This window comes from Buceros rhinoceros, unplaced genomic scaffold (assembly GCF_000710305.1).
Source record: "Buceros rhinoceros silvestris isolate BGI_N320 unplaced genomic scaffold, ASM71030v1 scaffold18382, whole genome shotgun sequence".
Taxonomy (NCBI): domain Eukaryota; kingdom Metazoa; phylum Chordata; class Aves; order Bucerotiformes; family Bucerotidae; genus Buceros; species Buceros rhinoceros.
In genome coordinates this window covers 20,393-31,611 of record NW_010401144.1, presented here as the reverse complement: position 1 = coordinate 31,611, position 11,219 = coordinate 20,393, and the positions used below count along the sequence as shown (strand labels likewise).

General features: G+C 50.4%; 1 protein-coding gene and 1 pseudogene across 1 annotated transcript in view; both read left to right on the top strand.

Moving 5' to 3' along the window:
- The window catches only part of LOC104489954 (keratin, type II cytoskeletal 5-like), a 3,753-nt gene extending 833 nt beyond the window's left edge, over positions 1-2,920 (top strand). The window contains exons 2-9 of the mRNA XM_010132176.1: positions 143-357; positions 637-697; positions 808-903; positions 1,177-1,341; positions 1,575-1,700; positions 2,082-2,302; positions 2,569-2,603; positions 2,709-2,920. Of these exons, the coding sequence (XP_010130478.1) occupies positions 143-357; positions 637-697; positions 808-903; positions 1,177-1,341; positions 1,575-1,700; positions 2,082-2,302; positions 2,569-2,603; positions 2,709-2,920 (1,131 nt within the window). The remainder of the gene's footprint in view (positions 1-142; positions 358-636; positions 698-807; positions 904-1,176; positions 1,342-1,574; positions 1,701-2,081; positions 2,303-2,568; positions 2,604-2,708) is intronic.
- Positions 2,921-3,892: 972 nt separating this feature from the next.
- LOC104489958 overlaps positions 3,893-11,219 on the top strand; it is a 7,792-nt pseudogene continuing 465 nt past the window's right edge.

Sequence of the window (11,219 nt, the reverse complement as noted above, 5' to 3'; positions counted from 1 at the left end):
TGCTCGCTGCTTGTGTAGTCATCTGTCCCCCAAGGGCTGAGTGCTCCCACCTTTCACCAAGCGGATCTTTGCAGGACGTGCTTTGTCTCGCTAAGGAAAGGTGTCCTAAACTGTGTCTGAAACATCTCCTTTCTCTATCCAGGTCCGATTCCTTGAGCAACAAAACAAGGTCCTGGAGACCAAGTGGGCCCTTCTACAAGAACAGGGGAACAAAACGGTCAGAAACGACATCGAGCCCCTCTTTGAGACCTACATCAACAACCTCAGGAGGCAGCTGAGCAGCTTGCTGACTGACAAGGAGAACCTGGCAGGAGAGCTGAGCAAGGTGCAAAGCCTTGCTGAGGACTTCAAGAACAAGTGAGTCTGTGCGTGGTCAGCCTGGAGAGCAGGGGGGCTGCGGCAGACGCCAGCTCTCTGCTGCCTCTGGGCACTCAAACAGGGAAAAAAGGTCATTTTGCTGATAGAATCTTCTAGAAAGGCCCAGGTTCACGTTCAGCCTCACCTCCCCATGGCTCAAAGTCACGGGGCTGAGACTAAGGAACAAAACTGTACACACCAAAAAAATACTAGGCTGGTCCTGAAAATGAGAAATAACTTTTGCACAAGCCTAGACAAACCCCCATCTCCATCCCGCAGATACGAAGAGGAGATCAACAGGCACTCAGCTGTTGAGAACGAGTTTGTGGTCCTGAAGAAGGTGGGTGCCTCCCCCCAGCCCTGCGCCAGCACAGCTCAGAACACCTGCTCCAGCCTTTCCTCTGCTTCTCCAAACACCTCTTCAGTTTTGTGGCGTGTTTCTTCTTCCAGGAGGTGGACGCTGCCTACATGAATAAGACGGAGCTGCAAGCCAGGCTGGAGTCCCTCATGGAGGAGATAGATTTCCTCAGAGCCCTCTATGAAGCCGTAAGCACCAGCATTTCCACCCTTCTCCCAGTTTCCAACGTCCTTGCCCTCCTTTCCCACTCCAGGGCTCAGGACTAATTATTTTCCACTCAGTTGTACTAAATAATTTGAAGCTCTTTCCATTCCACCCACTGGCTTATTCCTGCCTGAAACTGCCTTGGAAAAGACTCTTTGCCCACCCAGGTTCACCCTCTAACAAGGGAGGTTTCCTCCCTCTGAGCATCAACCATGCCTCATGCCCGCGACTCACTGGAGTACTCGCTGCTTTTGCAGGAGCTGTCCCAGCTGCAGACCCAGATCTCCGACACCTCCGTCATCCTCACCATGGACAACAACCGCAGCCTGGACATGGACAGCATCATTGCGGAGGTCAAAGCACAGTACGAGGACATCGCCAACCGGAGCCGGGCAGAGGCTGAGTCCTGGTACCAGTCCAGGGTGAGTCTAGGAAGGTTTCTGTGACGGCAAAACCACACTCTGGCCCCCAAACTCCCACGGGGGGTGGGTCCTGCTGTGATTTTTATAACAGATTTAATATTCCTATGAAGTCTGGAAGTGCCAACTTGGGATTGAAACCATGCACACTTTGTGTGTACCCACTTGCCCACATAGTGCTTGGCTGCAAACTCAATAGATCTTACCGTGGGTGACAGTTCCTCTCTCTGTGACAGTACGAAGAGCTGCAGGCCACGGCTGGCAGGCACGGGGACGACCTCCGCAACACCAAGCAGGAGATCTCTGAGCTCAACCGCCACGTCCAGCGGCTGAGGTCTGAAATCGACAGCGTGAAGAAACAGGTAAAGGGCAGCATAAAAGTGTAAGACTTAACTCTTGCTGTGCTCGAACTTCTGGGTTGTCCACCAGCCCCAGAGAATACAGACAAACGCATCTCAGTGAGTTGTGTTGGATCAGGAAGGAACATGACAGCATTTCTCTCAGTGCAGTAACAGCGCTAAGAGGAACTTAAAGCAACGTTAGTAAACCTAAGGAGATGTTAAGAGGCGTGGGCTTGGATTAAACCCTGCTCAGAACATGGAGCAATTCAATGATCACTAAGATCACACCTAGAGACGTCACCCCAATGTCTTCTGCATCTAGACCAGGCACCATGACCTCAGGGTGCTCAGAACTGGTCTATGCTCCAGACAAGGAATGCAACCACCACTGTTCCTCCACAGTGTGCCAGTTTGCAGACGGCCATCGCGGATGCCGAGCAGCGTGGGGAGCTGGCTCTCAAGGATGCCAGGGCCAAACTGGCTGAGCTGGAGACAGCCCTGCAGCAGGCCAAGACAGATCTGGCCCGGCAGCTCCGCGAGTACCAGGAGCTCATGAACGTCAAGCTGGCCCTGGACATCGAGATCGCAACCTACAGGAAGCTGCTGGAGGGCGAGGAGTGCAGGTGGGGGCAATTTTATATCTAAGTTTCCAGAGGTGCAATGGAATCACAGACCCTTGTCAGGTTTAGTGCCCCACACCCAGAAGACCTGACACCTCTTCAAAGGGAAGCACTTGCCCATGAACAGGAGCAAAGCGAGCCGGTAGCCTTTCTCGCAAATATTCCAACTTCCACCAAAAATATTCCAAGGGAATTCTCCTGCCTTTTCAACCAGCTCCTGTTCATGGGGTCCCCTTGGATTCTTACTGGCTCGTTTTGGTTCCTTACAGGCTCTCTGGAGAAGGTGCCAATGCAGTGAATATCTGTAAGTAACTTTTAAAGATAGTTTGGCAACTCCTACACTGGTCTCGCTGCCCCTCAGAGCCCACCATTTGTGGATGCCTCTGAAGAGGGTGTTCTCTCCCCGCAGCTGTGACCAGAACCTCTGTAGGAACAGGATATGGGAGTGGAAACTGCCTCAGCTTCGGAGGCAGCAGTGGCGTTGGAGGTGGGGTCTGTGCCGGAGGAACGGGCTTCAGCTCTGGAAGCGGACAAGGCACAGCCGGGTCATGCGTGGTGGGTGGAAACAGCTCCAGTGTGAAGTATGTCTCCACCACCTCCTCCACCAAGAGATGCTATTAGAATCGGGTGTAGGAACTGGCAGCTGCGTGCGCCAGGACTCCTCTTGTCTGCAGCCCTCACCCTGTTACTCGCGAAAGACATGGAAGTTGAAGCTGTCTGTCCTTATTTATAAACCAAGACATGCTCCTCTTTGTCCCTTGACTCTGAAATCCTTGTTCCCCCGTCTCTGTCCAATAAAAGGCACATGGAGTTAATTCTGTTGCAGGCTCCTTTCAATTCCAATTACTTTATAGGACCTTGGGGAAAAGAGTGGTTGACACAACAGAGTAGAGTAGAAGGTAACCAAAAGTCACACCCACATGAGTTGAAACCTTCCTCTGCACCTCCATGGACACCTTTTACACCCAACAGGAGCAGGGCAGCTGGATGTTCCATTCCCAGCTGTGCGAGCAAGGTCTTTAAGCACCAGTATCTGCCCCAGGATGGGAGAAGACCAGCTCCTCCCAGCAGGCACTGGAGGAAATGTCCTCCTGTCTCAATTTCCACATTATGGCACCTCAGCATTTTCACACCCCCTCGACTGTGCCCAAGCCCCTGTAATCCTTCAAGGTTTTACGGGATGAGTCACATAGGGATACACGTCTCATTTTTCCTGGGAAAAGAGCAGTTCAGCTCACGCTGTGCTGTACCCGCACTGGCTGCAGGGCTGAAAACTGCCATCACTGCCGTTACCACAAGTAGAGATGGAAGAGACCTGTCAAACCCCCAAACTCACCTTCTGTGGGAAGAATAACATCCCCGGACAGAGGCTGTGGGATAGTTAAAGACCCCGAGGGTAAGGAAGGTTTAGTTCCCCTTCTCCTGAGCAGCAGCAACAAGAGACAAACTACAAAAGCACCAAAGTTCATGTCGTATGAAGAAAAAAAAAGTGTGGAGGTTATCCCTGGAGATCGCGCTGGTGACTCTGACACAGCCCAGGGAAACGTGGTGGACGTAGGGGTGTGCTGACTCCTGGCCAAAGGAGAAGGCGACATGGTAAACTCCAGCTTTTCATCAGTCCTCCAGATCGAAGCACAGGAACGCGCTACTGGAAAGGAAATGGCTCGTCCTTTCCAACGCCCGCCCGTCGTTCTCTGGTATCTCGACCGTATTCCCACTGACTCCAGCAGAACCGGCGTTTGGTTTGTTCTTTAAACACTGTCCAGCATCAAACAGCCGTACGATGGCCTGGGCTTCTACAGGTCAGGCTGTTTCCTCCCTGAGGGACCATGTTCTTGCATCTACCTCATTGTTCAGCATTTTGGGTAAGAAAGCATCCAGACTCGCTTTGAAGGCACAGGAGTCTCTACCAGAGGTACCTCCATGCAGATGAAGCGTTGCCTGCAAAGTTGCCTAACCTCTTGCGTAGATCAGGACAGGCTGCTCTACCCCAAGAGAGCTGCAAGCGGGGAGCAAAGTCAGTTTTTTCTTTAGCAACACACGTCAAACCAGCACCTGCAACACCTCTAGATTCCTTCTTGTGGCAACTTCAGTCCCATCAGCATTAAACTAAACGGGCACCGACCCCATCGACCAAGGTAGTAGTAAGCCTAAAGAAGGGACCTTATGGACATGAATATGACTTTTACTTTCCCCATCACTAATCCCCGCTTTGAAAAATACAGGCTAGAAGATTCGGTTGGTTTTACGAGGCTGAAGTTTGCCAGCCCATTGCATAAGCAAGTCTGGTGATTAACGGGTAGGGAAGGTGGCCACACGCCAGCATACCAAACCAATTCGCTCAGTCAACTGAGCTTCGGTCCTCTGTGCTCTCCAAAAGCATAAAAGCCAGAGGGGACTCCTGAGCCAAACTCCCCAAGATTCCTACTCGCCTGATCTTACCTCGTTGTCAGCTGCTGTTGCCGCTGGTGAACGATTGCGCAGAAGTCAGTTGGTCAGGAGGACTCACTACGAGTTGCAGCACTGCTTCTGCCGCTACGTCTGTTAACTGAAGCAGCTTCAGCTCCACGTCTATGTCCTGCAGCAGCGGTGCAGGCGTGGGGCAGATCAGTGGGGGTTCTGGCAGCAGAAGCCTTCACAATCCGGGGCAAGCAAGAGGATTTCCAGGAGCACAGGGTCCTGCTCTGCTAGTCCAGGACACAGTTATGGGGCAGGTCCCGCCAGCCTGGCGGGCTGGCATACAGAGGTGGTGTTGCTGGGTTTGGAGGAGGATGTGGCCCTGGGGGGATTCAAGAGGTCATTGTCAACCCACACATCTTGGTACCCCTTAACCTGGAGATTGAGCCCGACGTGCAGAGTGCGGCAGGAGAAGGACCAGATCAAAGCCCTCAACAACAAACTCGCCTCCTTCATCGACAAGGTGAGACATGCTCCACGTCATCCAGCCTGGCACGATTGTCACTGCCTGCAGAGTGGGATCAGGACCGCTCTCAACTTTATAAATTTACTTATAAATCCTTGATGCACAGACTTAGGGATTTGTTTGGGTGGTTTCCTCTGTGTCTAGACTGCCTCTACAGCTCGTTTTGTCAGAGCTCTGTAGACAGTCTGGATACAGAGCAAAATATTTTTCCAGGTTTCTGTGCAGCTGAATATTGTTCCTGGTTTCCAGATCCACCTATCGATGATTTTTGATGCCAGGCCCACCTAAACCCCACTTTAAATGACAGGAAAGAGAGCCCCAACCCCCCTCACATTAAAGCCCCCATCCCATGAGAAGTGAGGCAGGTTTTGAGTTGATAACCTTAAACGACTTAAATTCTTCTGGCAGGTTTCAGGTGTGGTTCCTGGAGCAACAAAATAAAGTCCTGGAGACCAAATGGACCCTCTTGAAACACCAAAAAAACCTCGAAGAAGAGCCTTGAACCTTTGTTTGAGGTGCACATCAGCAACATGAAGAGCCAGCTGGAGGCTCCGGGAGGGGGCGGCTCGGTTCAGAGCTGAAGACTCTGCAGGATGCTGTTGAGGACATCAAGATCAGGTAAGCAACACGCACAGGAAGAAACCTGCCCGCTTTGCCTTCCCTCTACCTTCTTCCTGGATGAGTTAAAAGACCCAAGGCACCTCAAAACCGTGAGACCTCAGAAAGGACTGAAAGGACTCGGTTCCCCTCACTTTCTTGCTCTATCAATGTCTCTGCCTGTGACAGGATACGTGTGATTTTTTTTTTTTTTTTTTTTTTTTTTTTTTTTTTTTTTTTTTTTTTTTTTTTTTTTTTTTTTTTTTTTTTGCGGGGACAGATAAAGTTTTTAACCGTTGCACAAGTCGGATGGTCTGTCGCCCACAGGCGTTCAGGAGCAGCTGCTCAAAAGCTTAGGCTGTCCAGAGCTTACGCTTTCAAATGGTTTGAGCTCCTGCATAGTCGGTTTAATACGGACTGGGATGAAATGTGGACTTAAAGGACTATCGAGCACTCTGAGCACACTCCTCTTACTGAGGTGGGTCCTTTCCAGGAGAGAAAAACTGTCTGAAAGATTAATTCTAAGTGTATGTTTAAGTGTTTCTCTTTCTAATTATGACAATGTCCCTTAGTATCAAAGCATTGGAGAGTTTTAGCACTTCTGAAAGTCAGGAGTTTCGCTTCCACCCCATGGAAAGTCACTGAAATGCCGGGCGAGGGTTTCAACCCAGCTCAGGAGCTCTGAGGCTGTTAGGAGGAGGTGTTCCCTCTCTCATTCTCTCTTTGCACTTTGGAAAAACATCTATCAAGCGTCTTCTACCATGCCCAGGAGGGATACACTGCTTAATGGATGTGAATAAGTAAGGAGCTTAAATTGTCAGTCTGGAACCAGAAAAACGAGAGATGAGAGCTGGGTGCGGGCTGCGATTCAAAACAAGGGCACGCGCACTCTGCCAGACACCCTCTGCTCTCCCTTTCCCCGGAGATCATGTGCCTGACACTTTCCGCCACCTTCACCAACAGTGCCTCTAGCCCCAGAGTAGCACCGGGACGGAAACAAGTGCCCTGGGGAAGAGACATCATCATCCACGGTCTGCTCTGAGGCTTCTTTCTTATGGTTCATTGTGCCTTCAGAAAACAAAAGTTTAACAGAAAAAAAAATAATCTGTCCAGTGTTAGTTTGGCCACGTAAGACCTCAGGGGCTGTGACGAATCAGCCATTAATTCATATTAGGATGTGACCAGTGACATTCCAGACATAAATAATCTTTCTCCTTCAGGTACAGAAGAAACCCCAGAGCTGAGCCAAACCAGCCGGGGTCCCGGGCGCTGGCTTGAGAGAAGCCCTGGCTGTGAGCACGATGCTGCTGTTGGTTTGCTGGGTCAGAGCACCCTCCTCCTGTTCTCCTCCCGGGTCCATGGCGAAAGCACCTCTAGATTTTGAAAAGCAGTGTCTGACACCGGCACAGTCCGGAGCAGCAAAGCAGCGCCCAAGGTTGCTCAGCTGAGCACAGACCCTTGGATGCACCAAGGCTTCAGACCAGAAACCCTCTCACAACCAACGGTCACGTCATAGAGCAGTTCAGGCTTTAATGCTCTGCCTGCACCTGATATAAGGCGGCAAATATTCCTTCTAGCTCCAGACCAGGGACTCTCGGGGCAAAAGCTCAGGTTCATCCTACACTTGGCTGGGCAGGGACCATCATCCTCCACTGTGGAAGCTGCCTGCTCCTGCCAACAGGGCGTCGCTGCTGCTGCCCCCATTTCCTAGGAGCTTGTACTTCTTACCATAATTTATCTTAAACCCTGTGGATCCCCAAGCATTATTCCTTTTGCTCTTCTGAGACCGATACTAGTCCATAGGGCAATCACGAGCTAGACACAGGCCAAATGAGTTGTCCTCTTCTGCATCGCTCAGAGCTGAGAGACCCACAACCTGTGACAGGCTTTGCGTAATGGAAATGGTTTCAAGGATTGGCTGCTCCTGATGCGAACAAATCTTCCCCCATGAAAGGGTCATGACAGGCCAACGTTCTATTAGCTGCAGGACTCCATCCTTTGAACTCCCGTCTTTCATCTCCCCCATTTAATCATTTCATTTGAGCCGGGCACCGGTCCACAGCTATTGCTGGTTTATCCTCTCCCAAGAGCAGGACCGCGTGCTGCTGCTTGGCTTTCCTTGCCCACGCCATCATTCTCCCTCCTCCCCGGCCATCCCCAGCCCTCCTGAAGCCACCGCAGGAGCTGGCGTCAGAGATCCCCGCTCTTCTGACTAACACAGGTGTGGTGGCAATGAACTCAGCTACGGCCCCACCCAGCCCTCTCAGCCTGAGAAAACATGGGGAGGACAAGGCTCCCACTGAGAGCGAGAACTTCTGGGAGGATAAAACATGCCTTTAATGAAGGCCTGAAGCTTTTTTCGGTGGCCTCCTCCCACCGCTTAGCCCAAGGGTGCTGTCTTTCTATCATAACTGGTGAGATCTACATATCTAATAATGGTACCTATAACAGACGCTCTGACACAGCGTCGTTAGGAAGCTCCTGCTGCTGTTCCCGCTGCGCATCGCTGGTGGATACCCCTGGGAACAGGTTCTTTAGTCTCTCCACAAGCCCTCTGGGTGGCTGTGTGGAGGAGGGATCTCCGTATACCCATGGTGGACGGGGTGGGTTGCAGTGTGGAAGTTGAGAAGAGATGCTCCTCTCCTCTTCCCGACAGGTACGAAGAGGAGATCAACACGTGCAGGACTGCAGAGAATGACTTTGTTTTGCTCAAGAAGGTGAGGCCCAACAACAAAGAAGGGACTCCCTTTTTAAAGGCAAAACGTATTTGAATGCAAATAACCCTTTTTATCCGGCAGTGCCAAGCTGGGCAAAGCACTTAGCAAACGTGTAGTCATCCCTCCTTGAAGCAGAACCACCCAGCTGTGCCAGCATGTCAGCCCTTGGCCGTTGCTCCTTCTTGTTTCAGGCCCCTCACCCAAAACTCAGGTGAGTCCTGGCCCCCCAGGTACCAGGTCAGATCTGGGTCCTCTCCACCTGGTAGTCACTTCACCGGATGCTCTGCCACTTCTGCAGCCAATCCCACCCTCCACAGCCTCCCTGGTTCCACCTACAGGAGGCATGATAAGAAGCTTCCAGTTGTCCAAAATATCTGTCTGTGCACTGGCAAAAAAAAAAAAAGGGAAACTCAGTGGCTTCTGACATGTCAAAAATTGATTAGACCTATGGACATCATCCCTCCCTTCCCCCCAAAAAAGGTGGAGGGGAAAAATCAGTTCACTCTTGGATCTCTTTAAGGCCACAGAGGTCAAGAAAGTCTTTTGTTCTGGCCCAGCAGCTCCGCAAGCACCAGGAGCTCATGAATGTCAAGCTGGCCCTAGACATCAAGATCATGACGTACAGGAAGCTGCTGGAGGCTGAGGAGAGCAGGTGGAGGCACTTTCTGCAAAAAAAAATAATCACAGAATTATTTTGGTTGGAAGAAACCTTTAAGATCGTCGAGTCCCCCCATTCTCCCAGCACTGCCAGGTCCCCACTGTCCCCTGTCCCTCAGCATCACGTCAACCCAGCTGGGAAATCCCTGCAGGGAAGGGGACTCTACCACCTACCTGGGCCAATGTTCCACAAAAAAAAAAAAAAAAAAAAAAAAAAAAATTCAAAATACCCACCCCCCCCTAAAAAAAAAAAAAAAAAAAAAAAAAAAAAAAAAAAAAAAAAAAAAAAAAAAAAAAAAAAAAAAAAAAAAAAAAAAAAAAAAAAAAAAAAAAAAAAAAAAAAAAAAAAAAAAAAAAAAAGAATTCCAAATATCCAACCTCCCCTGGCACAACTTGAGGCTGTCTCCTCTCATCCTGTCACTTGAAACTTAGGAGCAGAGACTGACCCCCCTCCTCGCTCCACCCTTCTGGCAGGGAGTTGTTCAGAGCCAGAAGGTCTCCCTGGAGCCTCCTCTTCTCCAGCTCAACCCCCCCAGGTCCCTCAGCTGCTCCTCATCGCACTTGTGCTCCAGACCCTGCACCCGCTTTGTCGCCCTTCTCTGGACACGCTCCATGTCCAAACCCAAAGAGGTTTTCACGTTTGCTGGGAAAGGCCACAAACACTTGCAGAGCAAACGTTGCCCTGTGCCATGCCGTGAGGGGTGTTACTTCAGTTCCTATCAGATGCTCAGACCATAACAGCCCGGACCAGTGTGATATCCAGTGTCCCCAGGGCCAAACTGTTGCTTGAAATTGTCCTAAATAACAAGCTCTTACGTCTTTGTCTCCTCCTCCCAGGCTGCGCTTTTTGCGTACGGCGACAGCCCATACATTTTTCTGAAGAACCTCCTTAAGAGAAGAAATCTGTTGGACAGATTTCAAAAGTCTTCTTCTTTCAGCGGTATAATGCACAGATTTTCTCTCCCAATTTGCCAGTTCTGGGGCTGGAATTGTTCACTTCTGCGTCTCCAGGGCTTTAATTCTGGGGTTTAAGGCCAGTTCCAGGAGCAACAGGACAAGGTGCTGGAGACCAAACAGGGATTTCTCCAGGAACAGGAGGAGCCTCAACCAGAACTGAGCACCATGAAGGGTTTCACAGATTACAGGAAAAAGTAAGTTTTAAGAAGGTAAAAGCTCCAGAACCAGGGCCAGAACTGCCCTCATCTGATTTGTGGATGGCAAAGGCTGCGCAAGACGCAAGATCTCCTCCGGATGTCCACGTGTGTGACTTGCATCAGCAGGTGGTTTCCATGCTGAGGTTGAGCATTTGGAGGTAGAGGAAAATTAAATTCATATTCATGCTTAAGCTGAATGACAAGGAGCAAAGTCATCTTTTTCCTTCTGCTTGCAGGTATGAAGAGGGAAAACACGTGCGGAGTTCAGAAAGGTGAGAGCTTTCAAACCAACTCAAACACTAACTCCAGATGTCTGAAAGAACAGCAGCCGATGCTGTCGGAGGTAGAGGGTGAGACTCTCACTCTCCAGAGACTCCACAGGGACCTAAAGGTCAGCTTTTGGGAAGATTTAACTAGAATAGTTGAATCCCACCTTTAATTAGTCAGTTTTAGCTGAGCTTGGTCCTTTGGGATGTTTGTGTACCCTGGCTGGTCAGGGTGTTCCCTTCTCTCCTTCTCTCCTCTGTGTCTAGTGATTTGGTTTCTGCTGAAGAAGATAAAGGGCAAAATTGTTTAATAGCCTGGTAGAACCTACATCTTTGAAAAGAGCTGCCCTGAGAGTTTGCAACCTCATCACTTGCTGGCATTCAGCAGCTCACTCTTCGGTTTCACAAATGCTTGAGATGTGCTTCAGGATGTGGATTGTCCCCGTGTGAACAAAACCGAGCTGGAAGCCAAGGTGGAGTCCCTCCTTTCCCCCCACCCCACACATCGTCAGGGGGTGTGTGGAATCAGGTTCCCACAAGCCATCGCTAAAAACCAGAGATTTTTGGTGTTTCTTGTGTACATCAGTGGATCACTCTGGATTTCAG